Here is a 19,938-nt window from a genome sequence, read left to right on the forward strand (position 1 = left end):
GGGTATAGCTGGTAGAACTAAAATCAGCATCAGTTCAGAAGTAGGTGTGGAAATTGTCGAGGAGACTGAAGATGAAGTAGAGGAAGGGAAGAACAGGACAGGAGCACAGGTTAGGTAAAGAGGTAGGGTGAGTACGTGAGGAAGGAGGACCCTACTCATAAGAGTTAACATACTAAAAATAGGTGGGTGGACGAACGAAAAACAATAGGATAAGTAGGAACGGAGGGGAACGGAGGCAGGATAGGAGGATCAAAAGAGGTTATGGTAGGCCCATAAGGGTCAACCACACAACCCCAAAAAACGTGACAAACTACAGAAAACAGAAAACTTGAAAAGTGCACGAATGTGAGAAGGAAGAGAAATAAATAATAAAGAGGACTGTGAAAAATTGTCCTACTCCATCCAAAAGGACGAGGTAAGGACGTGCAGCCTAACCTAGAGGGGAAGTGCGCAGTACAAGTGCCATACTTGTGCAAGGTGATTTTTGGGATCACCCGTGCAGGTTCGGCAACCCCGAGTTTCCCTGGGGGCACAGTGCAGCCTCGGACTCCAGGCAGCCGACCGATCAGCGTCCGACCAAGTGTTTCTCTGTTCCCATCGTAGGGCACTTTCCAGCCCCTGGCATGGGAATGGGTACTCCACTGGGCTTTTCGAAAGACTCCCTTAGGGATTGCGGCCCCCTCGGAAGAGCAATGTACTCAGTCTCAGTGTTTCTCCGATCCCAAGGTTAAGGTACTAAGCTGGGCCTTTCGCGGTCTCCCCATCAGAGGCTACGAACCTCTGGAACAGGAGCCATCTACTCAGTCCGAGCCTTTCTCCGCTCCCTGGGAATGGATACTAGACAGAGCCTTTCGCTGTCTCATCCTTCGGGGGCTACGAACCCCGTCAAGAGAGCCAAACTACTAGGCCCAGTGTTTCTCCCCCCCTCTCACCAGTGGGTTTACGGAAACAACACCTCCTACCACTGGCAGAGGTGAATGTACTCAGCCAGACTTTTCACCACTCCCAGGCAAAAAAGAGGGGTCCCACACCCTCCGCCCATAAGAGCAGCTACTCAGTCCAGCCTTTCTCTATTCTCTGCCAGAGGCCAGTCCATACCCACTGATAAGAACAGATACTACACTTGATCTTAGCCAAAAGGCCGTAATAGATCGCAGTCCTCCAGCTGTTGTGAAACTACACATCCCAGCATGCCTTGCCACAGTTTTAGCATTCCATAATAGCAAAACTGTGGCAAGGCATGATGAGACTTGTAGTTTCATATCAGCTGGAGGGCCATAGTTTGGACATGCCTGGTCTAGATATAGAGAGAGAGAGAGAGAGAGAGAGAGAGAGAGAGAGAGAGAGAGAGAGAGAGAGAATGCATATTTTTTTAAAAGGCTGATATCACCCACTGCAGCAAAGCCCCGTGATAGGGTGCTTAGTAATGTGGCAAATGCGTCCAATGTCTGTTTTTTTTTTTTTTTTTTGTGGGGGTGGGGGGGGGGGGGGGATTCCGCAGTTTCACATTAGTACATCCTGTGTGAAAATAATATTCAGAACATATTAATAGAAATTCAGACTGTATTAAATAATTTATTTTAAAAAATATTTTTAAAATCGCATGGAGGTCTCCTACATTTCACAGACTCCACTATGCTGTTATTTAGCTCACAATGGGGCAGATCCCCCAATTAGAATGAGACAAAGTACTGGGTGCATCTTCTTGATGACAAAAGATACAACGTATCCATGTAACCAGCTACTAGTCAGCAGCGCCCTCTGGTGGCGGTTGGATAAAGAGCAGCCGCTGCAGCCTCCCTCCTCCCAGAGAGCTTCCCAGTGTGACGGCCGGCGGCTGACAACATCCGGCAGGTCTTGTGAGACATCACCTGGGTCCTGCAGCTGGCTCTCACCGACGACTGGACCCTGCATGGTAATAGGTGGAGGCCGGGGGGTGTAATGCACGGGCAGGGGGTGGCGGGGTGTCTCTATCTTCTATCAACTGCTGTGCAATGACCTCTCGGCATTACTCTCTGTTATCAGCTCGGTGCAGGGCCACATAGCCTGCATATACCGTCTCTGCATGTCCCAGCAGCGAAGTGGGGGCTCTGTATAACTTAAGGGGGCACTTGCCTCCCTTCTAGTTGTTAGTGAACTACATTTCCCGTCATGCTCTGCCATTGACTGTCATGTGTGTGCATCAGGGGAAATGTAGTCCTGGGGGAGACAATTTTAATTCTACTTATTAGCTACTGAGTTAGGGCTGAGTCTGGGTCTCTGTTGGGGTGGTGGGAATCTACATGATTCTCTGTTATAGCAATCAGACAGCCGGGTACCTGCTGTTGTTTTCAGTTTGAGTTGATGTTCTAAAATCTGAGTTGTAGTCAATTTATGTATAACCAGTATAACACCAGTATGACAAGTTAGGGAATTAATTAATAGTTGTTGTCTCTTCGTTCATTAGGTTGTAGGCACAGTCTTTGCTGTTTGTTTGTCTGTTATTCCATATTCTTAATTACTGTATAAGCAACTGATCTAAAATTCTATTAAAAGCTGCACTGAAAATGTTCCTTGCGGAATGGATCTCTCCCGAATATGATATCATTGAATGTTTGCGGCTTAATCCCTGAAAACGCCCATTTTCGAGGGTTAACCCCTCGTTCCTCCCTGCAGCCGTGACTCTAAATCGCAATCTTATCCAGCACAATGTTCCCCCAGAACCATTCTCCCCCGGACCCTCTGGGTATGTTGCTGCCACAAAGTATTATGAGGCAGATTTATCAACAAGTAATATTCCTGTTATCACTCGTTACGTATGATAAATGGGCCTCCAGCCAATCAGATCCTGTCATGATTATTGGCTGGTGCGCCATTTATAATTCTTACGAGTGATAAGACTATCACTTTTTGACAAATCTGAGCGATGTTAGATTGCTTCACACACAGCGCTGTGCAGCGATGGGTCAGCAATCTGTGCTGAGCGATCTGTCAGGCCAGTGTTCTCCGGCGAGAACACTGGCCCTGACTGGCGCTCCCGCTAGATTTACCCTTTTACAACACAATCCCTGGTCTTTAAACACTGGAGTTTTCAGGGTTGGACCCAGCTTCATACTCTATACAGCACTGTGACCCAGGTTGGACCCGGGTCTGCACCGTTTACACTGAACCTGGGTCAGCCCTGCTTTTCCCTATGGATGACATTAAAAATTTAAATTTTAGGACTGATAAACTGCCATCCAACCTTCCCTCGATGATTTAAAATAAAAATTAAAAGACATGACAAGTTAGCATTGAAAAATGTTGGTTTGTTTATTTGGTACTTGTTAAGTTTCACGGCGGCTGATATATCGGATGCGTATTCCCGATGCGATCCGATGCAATGTTTTTACTTGTTCATAACCCCACTCACTATCCACTACGCATGGAGTTGATTTTATATAGTGTGGCAAGCCACCGAGCCCGAAGCGTGGCGAGCGGACGCGGATTACTGTGCTCGCCACACTATATAAGATCAACTACATGCGTAATGGATAGTGGGGTTATGAACAGGTAAAAAAATCGCATCGATATATCGGCCGATATTGCATCCGATATATCAGGCTCCGTGAAACTAAACCAGTACCGTTTATTTTGTAAAATATTGATTTAAAAAGTTGTGCTCAGTGCTCAAGCGCACATAGTGGTTAAAAAGTGCAGCATCTCCCATCTGCTCCACCCAAACTCTTTCCCTGCGCACTGTGGAACGCATGGCGCTGACTTACGGAAAGGCGGCCTGCGCTTCTGGTATCCTTTCAACACTACCCGTATGTCCCAAACTGGGTTGGGACCATTTACACTGCCCACCACCCAGTTCCAACCAGTGTTCCACCCTGGTCAGGACCTGGGTAGGATTCCAGTGTAACTGGACCTGGGTTGTCCCCTTTTACACCAACGCTGACCTGGCTTTTTATCTTGGTTTAAAAGGGGTAGGTATGCTGGATTTTTATCGGGCGAAAGCGGGGCCGCACATCGCTATCGCTATGGAGCGATATGGGGGCGTTTTCTAAGCGATCTAGTCAAATAAAGTCAGATCGCGTAGACAATGCCCTGAAATCACCCCGTACTGTAAGCCCCAGTTAGCGTGACGCTGAAGGTCTCTCCTTGTATGCCTGAGATATTTAATGTATTTTTTCTTTTCTGGCTCCACTTGATTTTATTTGGACTATATCCCTCCTGTTGTGTAGTGTTTATATTTATGGACTGTCGCAGACCATAACTCAATATGAGCGGTAAATTGTTACTCTGCGCTGCTGTACTTCTCTGCGGCTGAGGATCTCTCTCATTTGCTCCTTGCAGAAAGGTACATACTGCCAGTAATGTACTCTGTGCTGATCATAGGCCTCCCTGTATTGCCTGGGATTTGTACACTGACCGTTGGTTCCTGTTTTTTTTTAAAAAATTTATCACTCTACGAGTCCACGTACCGACGTCATCTGTGTGTTCTGTCATTATTTATTTTGTTCTTTTAATGGGAAATTATATCCTTTAGAGCAGGCATGTCCAAACTGTGGCCCTCCAGCTGTTGTGAAACTACACATCCCAGCATGCCTTGCCTCTTTTAGCATTCTCTAATAGCAAAACTGTGGCAAGGCATGATGGGACTTGTAGTTTAAAAACAGCTGGAGGGCCATAGTTTGGGCTTGCCTGTTCTAGATTGTGCTAAATAAATAATAAGAACCTGGTTGCTATGGGCAACATCCTATCTTCAATAGTACTCCCCCATCTTAGTAAATGTACCCATAAGAGTTTCAGGGGTTGGTTACCATTGGCCGGAGGTTGGATGTTTGGTATCTGCCTGATCTTGTGTCGCATTTGTCTTTCTATAATTGTAGTTCACAATCTGGGGCCGATCAGCCCATTTCCGGCTGCTCAATCAGATAATCTAAGAGGGTGCGGGCAGCGACAAGTGCCGGTTACCATTACATCAGCCGTCTGATCAGGTGACGCGGCATTTGTCCATGTTGCAGGATGTCCGACATTCCTGCAGACGAATCATTTAAAGACGTCGCCCTTCTGCCGATCTTTGGACAGATAATCGTCCTGTTCAGCATGATTTTTATTATTTATTTGGACGATCATTTGATATAGACAAAAGGTCGACAACAAGCCACAGGTCAACATGGCAAAAGTGGACACATAAATGGATTTTTCACAAATTTTCTATGACTGGGAACTGTCCTGAAGCTTGCTGAGTCATGCGAGGGGACGTGGGGGACTAATTGGGGGTCCAGGTGCTTAAGTATCGGCATGGACACTTAAAAATGAAAAAACTCATGACCACCAATGTTGAAGCAACTATTAAAGACTATGGGGAGCATGTTGCAAGACTTGGAGAGAGATAAAGGAGTATGTCCACTTTATCTCTCTCCAAGACTTACATAGAGATAAAGGGCCTAATTTAGACTTGATCACAGTACAAATTTGTTCTCAAAATGGGCAAACCATGTGCACTGCAGGTGGGGCAGATGTAACAGCGGCAGAGAGAGTTAGATTTGGGTGGGGTGTGTTAAAACTGACATCTAAATTGCGGTGTAAAAATAATGCAGCCAGTATTTACCCTGCACAGAAACAAAATAACTCACACACATCTAACTCTCTCTCTGCAGCTGTTACATCTGCCCCACCTGCAGTGCAGCATATATTTACCAAGGTGCCAATATATACGACTTGTGTAGCTTAAAGTATTTATCATCGCCCACCCTAACTTGTATTTCTTCTTTCTAGGTGTTTGCCTATTCCAGGCGCGGCGAGGGATGGGTTTATTTTCCAGCGGCGAATATGGAAAGCGGCGGCGCAGATGATGTGGATAAACTGAAATCTAGGTTTTTATCTGCATGGCATAATATGAAATATAGTAAGCGGGTTTCCTCTTGTACAACCTGATCCGTGTACAGTTCCATGTCTAATGGGAGCGTGCTAGCAGGGGTAGTGGCGCACTTAGATCTTGGTAGATCTTCTACAGCATGTCCGATACCTGGCTACAGGATCACATGCGACGCACTGCAAACGTTCCTTTGACATGCAATGTATTGCATGCGACCGCATTTCCTGGCACCGAGAGGGGGTCCAAGTGCAGCAGGTCCGAGCTCCGACTCCCGTCTGATGCAAATCGGACCGTATGGGATGTCAAACACATCTAATTTGTCCAAATTCACCCGGTTTCTAAGCTCGATCTGTCGGAATCAGGTGAATTGGCCCATATCGGACCAGCGTGTGGGGCCTTTAGCTAAAATCTGTCCAGTGAGCTATACAAATCTTCTCATTGTAGGCCAGATGCAGTAAGCTTCAAAAGTGATAAAATGGAGAGTGATAAACCACCAACCAATCAGCTCCTGCCTGACATGTCACAGACTGTGTTTGAAAAATGTCAGGCAGGAGCTGATTGGCTGGCTGTTGATCACTCATCAGCTACTGCCTGACATTTTTTAAACACAGTCTGTGACATGGCAGGTAGGAGCTGATTGGTTGGTGGTTTATCACTCTCCATTTTATCACTTTTGAAGCTTACTGCATCTGGCATTCTTAACGATATCGCTCAGTGTTTTAGTGTTAGATCGTTAATCTGGGAGTTGTTGTTTGCTAATGATATCGTATAGTATGTACCCAGCTTTAGAAGCTGGTTGGTACGATGTGCCTGATGCTAGTCTTTTCGGTCCCCGGCGTATTCGCACCTGGGACTGATGTTTGCACTCTGCGCATGCGATATGCACAGTGGATAGACTCCAGCACAGACCAAAATTCAAAGAGGGGGGTCAACTGATATTTAGAGTGGCAGTTGATGTGACCCCCCCCTTTTTGAATATTGGTCTGTGCTGCAGCCTCACATCTGCTACTGTTCTTGGACTTCCCAGTGACAGGGAAGTCCAGGAACAGAGCATTTTGTACCTAATGAAATGGGCCATGTTGGAGGGTACGGTGCTGTGCTTAAGAAAAGAAAAGACAGGGTCTGATAGGTACTGTGCCTCTTTATACTTTATCACTCTCCAGGGCTTGATACAAAATTCTTTAATACGTAATCTTCTATTTAAATGCTGTAAAGCTAGTGGATGCCTTCAATTTATTATTGTGACCTTTACATGAGGTTCTGGGAGTCCCAAACGCCGTTGTCTGGTTTTTAGTGTGTCTTTGTAATAGTTCTGATGGGGGCAGTGCCGCGTGCTGTGATGTACCGGCGCTGTGCAATGCCTGTGGCAGCAAGCTGAAATACGATTGGTCCATTGTAAGCATACGCTGTTGGTGTCACTGACCACTAGCGCTTTATAAATCCATCTAGAGAGGACGTGGTGTTGGCCATAGCAACCAGATCCCAGTTATCATTTTGTAGAAAGTACTAGGTAAACAGTAGCTTGAATCTGATTGGTTGCTATGGGCAACCACTCCACTTGTCCTCTTCCCATAAACACCAGTTGACACATACTGGCAAATGTAGGTTTTGGCCTTTGGGAATCAGGCCCAAAGTTACCAGTTGTAAAAGGGCCTATTTACTAGCCTTGGAGAGAGATAAAGTTCCAACCACTGGGCTCCCAACTGTCATTTCCCCACAAAATGGCTTGTGTTGTAGCAGTTAGGGGCTGATTGTCTGGCACTTTATTGCTCCACTTTATCTTGGTCTAAGTCTTATTAAATATGGGGGATCTATTTCACATGGGTTGGCCCTTCCAGTATCTGATTGGATCACATGTGAAATAGAAGTCCCATCTTAGTAAATATCCCCCAAAGTGTTTTAAAGGCTGGTGATCCTGTATTGCCCCTTGTACCTATAGTAAATACTGATTGTTCTTGCTAATGTTCTGATACCCGTTAAGGTCACACTAGGGCAAAGTTTGCCAGATTTGGGAATCCTGCCGCCCCCACCTTATGGTGTTTCGGCAAATGTTTGGTTTATTATTACTGTAACCCTGTTTATATCTATAACTTTAGCTATTGTTTGTGTGTTTTCTGTCTTATTTCTTAGGCTGGGTACTGAAAACAAAAACCTATTTTAGACGAAATTCTCCAGTTTTTTTGCTCGGCAAATGCTACCACTTCAAATATGAAGGTGAGTGTGAGGAGAGGGCGATAATTCCCGCAGCCGGTACATATGTTCCATCCGTCTAGTATTGAGGATTAGAGCCGTCATTTGTGTAATCTTACATTTATATGTGCTGCGTATAATGCCAACTTAGATTATTGCACAGAGGTGTTACTAACCGAGTCAGGGATATGGTCACTAGGACGACATGCAGGAAGGTCGACATGGGTTAGGTTCGACAGAGTCATTAGTTTGACACAAGCCTAAGGTCGACATGGGGTTTTTTCACCTTTTTTTTGAGCTGACAGGTGGGATTTCATAAGCAGGGCGAGCGAATCAAGGGGACGCGGTGCTGCGTTTCAGTGCACATGTCAACTGTGTCGAAATTCGGGACTAAAATAAGTGAAAATCCCCATGTCCACCTTTTGACTGTTGACCTTCCCTATGTTGACATAATAACCCTGTCGAACTAATCCATGTCGACCTTCAGTCATGTTGACTTAATGCTTTTCGACCTAGTTGCTGTCTATCCAATGTTCCATACCCCCAAGTCAATGGTCTTGATTCTTGCTTGGTAAAATCCTGACAGCAGCAAGTCTACAGCTCTGAAATCTCTGTTCTGGACCCCTAATATTTATCTTACGGTAGTCGCCAGACACCAGACACCGTTATTCATTTGTTTTTCAGTATTTTCTATTCTTTCAAATCTGGAAGATTGAGGGGCCTCAGAATTTATAAGATCCCAATTTCCTTGCACCCTACTGTCCAAAGACCATTTTATAGGGTTCTTACTTGGTGGATCCTCCTCTTCCGTGTCCTGGACCAAGCTGAGGCTGGTGCCACAGCCGTGCCTGCTTCCCTTTCTAGAGCAAGGGAAGGAGGGCTTTAAGGTTGGGACTGTTACCAGATTTAGGGAGATAAATCCGGAAGCTTCTGGAATAGACTGCGTTGGGGAAGACGCCCGCCTCCTACTAGCTGGGGAGGCGTAGTATCGCTTCTGGGAAAAAGGAACCTATCATTTTAGTTCGGAATCCACTTACCCATGAGGCCCTTATGGTGACATGTCTGTGACAAGGTTCCGGCATTACCTATTAATGTACTCTATAATTCTTCGGTTTTTAGAGTCGAGCGAGTTGTCCCCTGACAGCTCAGATTCCGGGTCGGTGACGAATGAAGATACCTTTGGATCGGTAAATGATTTCCGGAAAGATTTTATCTCCAGAATATGGCTTACATACAGGGAAGAGTTCCCCCAGTTAGAGGGTTCAACATGGACAACCGACTGCGGCTGGGGCTGCACCTTGAGGACTGGGCAGATGTTGCTGGCCCAGGGGCTTCTGGTTCACTTCATAGGAAGAGGTTGGTTGAGTCGGCTGCCCTGTTCTGCGTCCGTCTACCGTGTCTCCCTTCTGCTTCCTTACATGATCGTCTGTACTTACAGATTGGTTGTGGCCGAACGCCCTGGACATCTATCAGCCAGAGGCAGATTTCTGGCTGGTGAACAGTGCCAGGAAACTTGCTCCCTTTGAAGCATCGTACATTGAAGGCCATAATGATGCCACTGCATCTAACAACGTGTTCACAGCCACAAACAATGGCGTAAAAAGCCAAAATGAGTTCTACCACCGGAAAATAATCAGCTGGTTCTCCGACCACCCCCTGGCCGCCCTTGGCATCCATCAGCTGATCAAGCATGGGAGAAGCTCCGGCAAGGTTGCTGGTGATTGGTATGGCCCAGCAGTGGTGTCCCACCTCTTGAGGTAGGCTTCCTTTAGCCCATAACTGGAATTGTATCATATATATTGTAATGGGTGTATACACATCAAACAATATCTAGCAGAATAAACTGTCCAACTAGAAGACCACACTTTTATTTTTTCTTAATCTCCCCCACATGAAGAATCTGCTGATGAGTTGGGTAAATCAGGGGCATTTCTGTCCCCAGGTAGGTTAGTGCCCATAAAAGAGATCCATTAGAGGCGGGGCTTATATAAGAAAGGGGAGGAGCAATGCATTTCATTCCTTGTAGTTGGCTGTTGTCTTGTTTCCTGTAGAAGTATTGGAGGCTATAGGGAACACTAGCAAGTGGTTTGTTGCAGTGGCATCACTAGGGTTGGTGTCACCTCTTCCCCCCCCCCCCCCCCCCCCCCCACCAACTTTCAGGAAGACAAGGAGTGGATGCTTGTGAAAAATTGAGGGCGTGGTCTGTACCATGATTGTATTGTGTACCTGCAGATTGCACATTTTAGCGAACTATACCCATTACACATGACGTAATGCCAATTACACATAATGCCGCACACGTGATGCCAGTTACACATTACGCCCTACACCGCAATGCTAATTACACGATGCCCCCACAGTGCCAGATACACATATGCCCCCGTAGTGCCAAATACACATATGCCCCCACAGTTCCAGATATGCCCATACAGTGCCAGAAACACATATGCCCCACAGTGCCACACATGCCCACAAAGAACCAGGTATTCCCCCCCACAGTGCCCAGGTATTCCCCCAACAGTGCCAGCGGCAGCACTGCACAACTCACCGTGCAGGGCTGGCCGGCTGGCCTGCTCAAGTAGTCTCTGAGTCCTGGTAGTCTCTCCCCCTCCAGCCGCTGCTGCCTCCCACCGCGCGCTGCTGCTGCCGTCTCCCACCGCGCGCTGCTGCTGCTGAGGGAGGGGAGGGAGAGGAAGGAGAGACGTGTGATGCGCTCTCCTCCCCTCCATAGGGAATCTGCTGGGGGCGGCCACGCCCCCCGCCGCTTACGTATGCGCGCATGCGCAATACGATTCGGGGGACTTTGATACCTAACCTGTAGCACTAACCACTAACTGGTGACACCCAGTGCGGGCCGCACCCCCCGCACCTGCCTAGTGACGCCACTGGTTTGTTGCCTTGTGTTTTTGTTGCGTTGGATGTCAGGAGTACTAATTGAACCCATTGATTGAAGCCAAAAAATAAGATTGCAGCCTTAATGAATGTATAAAACCCTGCACCCACAGAAGGTCAGATTGAGCTGGCCTTTAAGATAAGGGGAGATGGATGGAAGAAACCGCAAGGAGTTACCAGCCCTGGGAATCGGGAGGGTCTGATCTGGAAAGAAGTCTATTAGTTAGGAAGGTATATACAGTATATGCAGGTCGGGGAGGGGTGTTGGTGAATGAGGCAGGTGTAGTCCACATTTTTATTTAATTGTGCTGCTTCGTGTTGGTATTTGTGGCTTCTTGTGTGATATATAATATAACTAAAGCTAAAACTGTCTATTTCTAGGAAAGCGATTGAGGAATCCGAGGACCCAGAGATGCAAGGGATTTCTATTTACGTTGCTCAGGACTGCACAAGTAAGTAACAGAAATGAACAAATATTCCTTCTAGCCCAGGGCTGGGCAACACCGGCCCTCCAGATGTTGATGAACTACACATCCCAGCATGCCTTGCATCAGTTTCAGCATGGCCACATAGCAAAACTAATGCAAAGCATCCTGATGTGTAGTTCATTAACATCTGGAGGGCCGGTGTTGCCCAGCCCTGTTCTAGCCTGTAGTAGGGATGGCCATCGATAACTTAAAATCATCGATGGTTTATGGCCAATATAGACTAGTTTAGCCACTGATGGGCGAGAACCATCGATGGTATAAACAAAGAGAGCATAAAAAAATAGTTCCGGTTTTAGGTTTTCCCCAAGAGGCCAGTTCCGCTTTCCTGCCTGAGGTGTTACTTTCGGTTTTGGTGCTTCTTGCACAGCCTGCTCTGTATCTCACCATTGAGCTACAGACCAGACTGTGCTAGAAGCACCGGAGCTTAGCGCGACACCCCGGAAATGAAAGGGGAACTACATAGGTTTTGAAAGGTGCAGGGTGCTAGAATGATCACTAAATCTCTGTTCCCAACATTAAAGCCAAAATGTTCTAATCCTGATCCGGGCTTACTTTTGGGGAACAGTTTTAGCATAGCCTAGAGTAGAGGAACGGACTATTCTGTGAGGCGCAACCGCCGGACTGCTGATACCATTCTGTTTTAAATGTCAGTTCGGCACAGAATTGGGTAATGGTAGATTACAGAGGGGCACTGATTATTTCTATATTGTCCTTACACCGTGATACATCCTACATTGATTGGCATTGTAGTGGTTTTAAGTTTAATATTTGTCCGGTGGAATTTACATTTCTTCTTATTTTTATTCCTAATCTGTATAGTTTACAGTAAAGATGTCTACGACCGGCAGAATGTCTCCGACTGTGAAAAATCTGTTCTCATCCTGGTTCCTGTGAGACTTGGAGGAGAAAGGACCAACACAGACTATTTTGAGTTTGTGAAGGTGGGTTAAGTGGACAATAAAGTTTGTTGAAATGTTCAGATTACTTGTGAAGGCCAAGCACGCTGTTCAGTGTAAAGGTGCCCATACGCTAGGCGAAATACATGCAATTTGACGATTTGTATGTGTCCGACAGCGGGTCCGATGCAATGCGTGGTTCTGTGCGTATCGCATCGGAGCCTGTGGGTCGGAAACAATCTGCAAGGTCGCAGCCAGTGGAGAAGTCACCCTCGTAGCCAGCGTTGCTCTTGTGTGGCCAGCTTTACGTTGACAAGTAAAGTATTACAGGCACATGATGTTCCTCCCACATTTTTAGGAGTGTGTTCTAAGGGATAAGTGCTAGCATAAAATTGCTGGTAATGCAGTTAATTCACCTGCTGTGACATCACCAGTCCAGACGTGGTGGTTGATGTCACCAACTTACAGTGCGTTTGTGTCTGCCGCGCCCTCGGTCACCACCTGCCTCTTACAGAAGCCCCTCCCCGATTGTGGCTTTTGCCGCAGGATATTAAATACACGGCAGACCTATGTACTAAAGTAGAAGTCATTCAGTTATTGATGGATCCAACTTCGTAACTCAAAGCCCCTCATATAAATGAATGCCGTGGTTGGTTTATCTGCTGCTGTTCATTTCCTGTAATTCCTGAGCCAGATTATCAGAAATGTTTAATGGGAGTAAAACACCTTTATTATGCTCTCTATTCATATATGTGACGGTAGTAAATATATTTTATGGCTCCATCTTCAGTGTATTGATCACATTCAGTGACTAAGACTATGGGCAGGATTTTACAGTAATAATGTCATATATAGAGAGGGGTCCGCAATGGATTTATGATCAGCCCAGTTTCTCCTGAGATACGGCAAGAAATGATGATGTGTTTATATCTTGTCCTATCTGGAAGCGGAAAACACATAATATAATATAGGGATCTTTTTGTATCCATGCTGTTATTTTCTCTTATCCAATTACGCAGGTTTAGGGATGGGGGGGGTGTTTAATCCTGGGTGACGATTGTCGGTACGTCCCGACAATCATGACCCTGGCCTTTTTTAATTTTGCCTGACTGCAAATCGCCAGGCGGGACATTGAATCACGCCTAGCAATTTGCGGTCAAGCAAAACGATCGGTGAAAGGGGGGTGTCCGAGTAAATGCCCGTGGATTGTGGACATCTGTCCGTCATTACGTCAATTTGTCGCCAGAGCCGACGCATAACGCATAGTGTGGCAGGGGCCGCCGTATAAGGCAAGGCAGAGAGCGCGGCAGGGGCCGCCGTGTAAGGTAGAGAGCGTGGCAGGGGCTACCATAAAGCACAGAGAGTGGAAGGGTTGCCAAGTAAGGCAGCTAGCGTGGCGGGGCCACCGAGTAAGGCAGATAGCGTGGTGGGGGCCGCCGAGTAAGGCAGCTAGCGTGGCGGGGGCCGCCGAGTAAGGCAGCTAGCGTGGCGGGGGCCGCCGAGTAAGGCAAAGCTGCTGTCGATGCATTTGGCGAGGGACCATGCAGAGCCTGGCGAGGGGAAAGGCTTTGCCGGTACATGTTTCCTAGCAGGGCGCCCAGTTTTCTTACGTATGCTGCCGTATTGAAATCGCATTGCATCGCATGGGCTGTTTTAGTGCCATGCGATGCAATTTTTTTATGTAATTTATTCACTGCTCTGTTAGCCCTGGGGGATCGCATCGCACCTCCCGCTAAATCGCATGCGATTGCATACGATTTTATAGGGTGCGATGCCATGGCATTAGCTGTACACTTGTATGACATATAATGAGGTTTTCATGCCCCCCCCCCACACACACACACACACACACACACACACACACACACACACTATCCAAGCCAAGCATGGCGAGGGGCGGTGGAACGCGTCCTCCCGACCATTTCATACCCCCACTATCCACGTCGGCGTGGAGTTGATTTTATATAGTGTGGTGAGCGCAGCGAACCCGAAGCGTGGTGAACGCAGTGGAATACATGTAAAGTAATCCGTGTCCCCTTGCGGAGCTCGCTGCGCTCGCCACACTATATAAAGTCAACTCCACGCCGATGTGGATAGTGGGGGTATGAAAAGGTCGGGAGGGCGCTTCCTCCGCTGCTCGCCACGCTTCGGGTGGCGTGGATAGTGGGGGGGGGGGGGGTGACTAAAACATCATTGTATGTCATACAAGTGTATAGCTAATGGCACCCTATATAATTGCATGCGATTTAGCGGGAGATGCGATGCGATCCCCTGGGGCCAACAGAGCAGTGAATAAATTACATAAAAAAATCGCTTCGCACGGCACTAAAATGGCCCATGCGATGCGATTATAATACAGAGAATAACCCTGTACGCTTAGAGCGTACTGGGCCCCCTGCTAGGAAACAAGTACCGCTTTGCCTCCTGTTGCTGATACAGCGGATAACCATAAGCTTCCCATCTCCCTCCGTGCTCCCCCCTGGGATCATGATTGTAACTGGCAGCTGAGGAAGCCGGAAACCCCGAACCCAATATTTATGGACCTTTCCTGTACTTTGGGGATTATTCAGACCTGATCACACAGCTGCGATATCACAGGCCAGGCAATTATCAATAGACTTCTCATGCGGTCGGATCATAGCACAGGGCAGGATTTTACATTGGCGGGGCAGCGAATGACCTCACGGGTGGACAAACCTGTCCTCTAGATCGACCGTTTTTCAGGTAGCCTGTGTTTCTATACAGTGCATCCAGAAAGTATTCACAGCGCTTCACTTCTTCCACATTTTGTTATGTTACACCCTTATTCCAAAATAAATAATAATAATAATAAATTCTCTCCCCCCCCCCCCCCCCCCCCCCACGACATTCTACACACAATACCCCATAATGGGGAGATTTCCGCAAATTTATTATTATTATTATAATAATAAAAAAAAAACGAAGATATCGCATGTACATAAGTATTCACAGCCTTTCCCACGAAGCTCACAATTGTGCTGTGGTGCATCCTGTTCCCACTGATCATCCCTGAGATGTTCCTATAGTAATATTAAAGATAGTATGTTGCTATGGGCAACCAATCCATTCTATAGGAATATCTTATTAAGATGGGAGTTCTTTGCCCTTAGCAACCAATCAGAACCTACTTATTATTTATTTAGCACCTTCTAGACCAGTGGTAGCCAACTCCAGTCCTCGGGAGCCACCGACAGTTCACGTTTTCCAGGTCTCCTCACAAGTGAAGTCATTATCTCCACCTGTGGATCATTTATAATGTGTGTCAGTAATGAGTGCACCTGTGTACCTGCCGGGTGACCTGGAAAACGTGAACTTTTGACTGGATTTGGCTACCCCTGTTCCACTAGATAATGGGCCAGATTCTCTAAGCTTCAAAAGTGATAAAATGGAGAGTGAAAAACAGCCAGCCAATCAGCTCCAACCTGCCATGGCACAGACTGTGTTTAAAAAATGTCAGGCAGGAGCTGATTGGCTGGCTGTTTATCACTCTCTCCATTTTATCACTTTTGAAGCTTAGAGAATCTGGCCCAATATCTGGTTGCTATGGGCAACATCCCATCTTTAGCATAGCTCCCATCTTAGAAAATATATCCCACAATGTATATTCCTATAACTCGTATCTGCTCTTAACCCTCTGTTGTTTCTGTCAATCTATTGATATATCTGTCATGCATGTCCCTATGACCCTCCAGCTGTAATGAAACTACACATCCCAGCATGCCTTGCCATAGCTTTAGCATTCCCTAATAGCAAAACTGTGGCAAGGCATGATGGGACTTGTAGTTTCACAACAGCTGGAGGGCCATAGTTTGGACAGGCCTGATGTATGTAGTTTGTGTGTATGTCTAATAAAAAATAATATATATAGTCCTGCGATTTATAAGCCACTTCTATTTTTCTTCTCAGGGGGTTCTGAGCCTTGAATATTGTGTTGGAATAATTGGTGGTAAACCTAAGCAGTCCTATTACTTTGTGGGATTCCAAGGTTGGTGTTTAACCTACGTACGTGCGTGTGTGTGTGTGTGCGCACGTGCGTGTGTGTGTGAGAAAAATAATCGAAATCTATGTATATTTCCTATTGCGGCTCCACTTTTCCTGAAAACAGAGAACCGCCGGCACAGGCCTCTAAATGACCATTCCCGGCCCTGAATAATCACCCTGGCACAGAGAGTCCTCTATTAATTCATCAGGACCCACCAAAGTCCACTCATTTGTCATTTAGCCTCTGTAGTAATTGGTTTCTGCAAAATGCATGTTTAATTTCCTGCACTGCATAAACAAGGCATATTTTACCTTCTATCTAATGAAAGTTTAAGAGCGCGAGCTGCTATCATCTGGCAGATTATATTTACATATTTACATTCGCGCGGCTTAAGTGGGGTAAGTTGATGTTAAAATGACAAGTAATATGTCCTCCCCGTCGGCTCTCCTCTGCCGGCACATTTTTCATCAGACAAACCCCCGGAATATAATTGTGTGTTTGTGAAAGTAATTTCATCACCCAAAATTAAATGACAGACTCATCACTTTATAAAAAACCTGCTTATACAAGCATATTTGATTATGCAGAAGTTAATCTGTCCCGTAAAAGACTGCATCATTCAGCGCGTCTTCCGCTGGCAGGGCCCTTTGTCTGCGATTCTCCTCCCTGCATAGAAATTGGAATTGTAAGCGGTGTAATAATAGAGTGTTTTTTGAATTACTTGTCTTCTGTTTTGTCCTTGTAGATGACAGTTTGATTTACATGGATCCCCATTACTGCCAATCTTTTGTAGATGTCAGCATAACGGATTTCCCTCTCGAGGTAACGTTAGCCGCGGGTCTGGCGCCGTTTTCATGGCCTGATTTATATACTAATTATGAGCTGAAATTATCCAGTGATCTTCTCCACCTCGCTCTGCTCTCGGAGTTTAAACAATGATCTCTGCTCCACCTCTTAGTACCCCCCTTCCCTTTCCAAACTGGGTTCTAAAATTATTGATGCAGAATTAGTGGGGCCTTTATAATGCGACCATCCTGCTAGATCAGCGATCATGTGATCCAACCTCAAGCGTCTAGTTAGAAGCCTAAAAATGGTTGTCAGAGTCTAGATCTACAGTAACAGAAGAATGACGCAAGCAAAAGTTTGACGGGAACGTGGTCGCCAGGAATTTTTCAAGTTTTTGGTCAGTACACTTATACATGGAATACTTAGTGGGTGCAGTCGAGATTCGCCTTTGCAGAATTCAATCACGGGCATTTTTGTGCATTTTTTTTTTTGCGCCTTTTCACTTTTTGGGTGGGCAAAATGGCATGGGCGAAATGGCGGCAAATTTGCCAGAACCATGTGAATTTGCGGCAATTTGCCGTTACACGGGGGTTTTCGCCAATACTGGATTTTTTGCGCAGGCAAAATATCAGCAGTGGAATAAATAGGCGAATCCAATGCCCCCCCCCCCCCCCCCCCAAACGGCCGTTTTTTTTGCCTGCTGAAAATTTTGTCCGGGATTGAATACCCCCTTATACGGTATACTTGTACGTGGACACTGTATAAGTGTACCGCATGGCTCCCTGCGCTCTATGTCCACTGGGATAGTAAAGTATGAATAAGTCGGTTAAAACAAAAAATATCATGAAAAACTCGTGTCGACTACGTTCCTGAGTACCTTTTTGCTTGCGTCGATCTTCTGCTAACTGCCAACCATTTTTAGACCTCTAACCCAACGTGTTCGACCATTAGTGCTCACCACGGGATTGTCGATCCATTGACTGGGTTCGCCTGCTAGCGGTGGTGGTCTCTCTGCAGATTATCGGCTATATACTATATATAGTATATAGCCTGCTTTTTGATTTGAAGGCTTTAAAAGTGCACATGGGTGTGGCCATATAGCATGGCGAGTGGGCGGTGCCAATCGCGGTAAGACATGTGACCTTAATCAGCCCTGTTGCAGCACTTTGTCTTCCCCTCCTGACGTGCAAAATTCTTAATTTATCCTGCAAAACTAATTTATGCAGTGAATCCGCATGACGCTCACTCTGATTGGCTGCCAGACTGATCTTGATGACGATTAAAGGGTCTTGTTGTTGCGGTTGGTCAGCCATTGAGTGTGTGATACGGGGAACTTGGGGCCATGTTACAGGATACAGCTGTTATGGGCCCCATACATCAGCAATTAATTGTGACAATTTTCAGATATAGAGATGATTGCCACAATTAATTTCAGATGTGTGGGCTCCTCCTTGTGGCGATCCCGATCAAAAACCATCGGGGATCGCCAAATCAGGTTTTTAAGCATGCTTAATATTTTGGTATTATCGGCGATCGTTTTTTATATGTGTGGGCGTCCTAATTCCGTTCTGCCGATTATCATTGTATATGTGGGCGTGGCCTATTTGTGAGGGAGAAGAAAGGCAAGGCTGCTGCTGGAGACCAATGCCAACTTGCGAGTGGTCAGTAGGCATATGCCGTACTGCGAGCGCCGCTTGTCCGACAACTTTTATACTCACTGTGCACTGTCATGTGCGGGAGTGGAATCCAATCCGGAACGCTCGGCTAACTGAAGCAACCTCTGCCACTGTAGGGTCCAGGGGGTGCCCGTGGCAGCTGTCACCGGGGAGGAGAGATCTTCACAGCCTCCCTGTGTGCTCTGGAGATGAGGTAGAAGCCGGAATGGTATGGAACATACTAGGTGGCTGTAATCTCTCACACATCGGTTTCCACTGCCACAGACAACACCCGGGCTGGGGTAGCATAGTGGCAGAGGTCGCTGCAGGGAGCTGCTCCGTTCCGGATTTGTATCCAATTCATGGCACACGTTAGGAGCACAGCCAGGTCCGTGCTGCACAGTGCAGGGGGAAGTTATTAATGTCTAGTAGTGGAATGTAGAATATGACAGAGTTGTGCTGAGGCGACCATGAGACGTGCCGGGGTCACTACATGTGTTACTAGTATGTACATGGTGGTGATTAGCGCTGGTGGCATGTCTCCTGGCATGTAGGAACACATACAAGAGTAATGAGTATGTCCCGCCGATTATCATTGTATATTAGTCCGGTTTTTACTTAGTCCCCATGTTTGTCTGGGGGCGGGAGCATGGCGTCCGCACAGGATGGAGGGGGGAGGTAGGTGTGGAAGGTCTGTTGGGGGAGTCTGGGCTCTGGGATTATTTTCTGGGATTCTTATTCAATTATTTGCAGCTCCTCTCCCGGTGGCCTGCGATCGGTGGGAGTGGCGGGGATGGCTGTGCCCCGGCACCCCCATGATGACTGGGCTCAAGCAGGGAGTCCTGCGGGCGGGGTGGGTGGCTGAGCCAGCGGCGCTTCCCGACCCCCTCCACCCTCCTGTCATGAACATCATAGGCGCAGGCAGCTCTGTCCGGACCCCTCTCCCCGCCATGAACAACTGCGGCGTGGGCAGCGCTGCCCGGACTCCCTCCCTGACATGAGCGGCAGGGGAAGGATGAGAACAGACAGACGTGGTGAGGTGAGCGCTCTGGTATCGAGAAGGGGAGGGGGGCGAGATGCGGCTGGAAGAGCTGACACGCTGAGAGCAGTGTGTCAGCTCTTCCAGCCACATCCCCCCTCGCCGCGCTGACAGGTCCTGCAGGCGTCCACCGGCGGTCCGCCC

The 19,938-nt window shown here is 47.1% G+C and overlaps 1 protein-coding gene and 1 pseudogene across 1 annotated transcript in view; one reads left to right on the plus strand and one right to left on the minus strand.

Moving 5' to 3' along the window:
* Positions 1-1,017: 1,017 nt before the first annotated feature.
* Positions 1,018-1,154, minus strand: LOC146029982 (U2 spliceosomal RNA; annotated as a pseudogene).
* Positions 1,155-1,762: 608 nt separating this feature from the next.
* ATG4C (autophagy related 4C cysteine peptidase) overlaps positions 1,763-19,938 on the plus strand; it is a 31,726-nt gene continuing 13,550 nt past the window's right edge. Inside the window, exons 1-9 of the mRNA XM_083157674.1 lie at positions 1,763-1,915; positions 5,746-5,875; positions 7,976-8,059; positions 9,155-9,391; positions 9,474-9,792; positions 11,309-11,379; positions 12,235-12,356; positions 16,239-16,317; positions 17,060-17,136. Coding sequence (XP_083013800.1) covers positions 1,913-1,915; positions 5,746-5,875; positions 7,976-8,059; positions 9,155-9,391; positions 9,474-9,792; positions 11,309-11,379; positions 12,235-12,356; positions 16,239-16,317; positions 17,060-17,136 — 1,122 coding nt within the window. The 5' untranslated portion in view covers positions 1,763-1,912. The remainder of the gene's footprint in view (positions 1,916-5,745; positions 5,876-7,975; positions 8,060-9,154; positions 9,392-9,473; positions 9,793-11,308; positions 11,380-12,234; positions 12,357-16,238; positions 16,318-17,059; positions 17,137-19,938) is intronic.

This window comes from Crinia signifera, chromosome 8, assembly GCF_055691185.1.
Source record: "Crinia signifera chromosome 8, ASM5569118v1, whole genome shotgun sequence".
NCBI classification, from domain to species: Eukaryota; Metazoa; Chordata; class Amphibia; order Anura; family Myobatrachidae; genus Crinia; species Crinia signifera.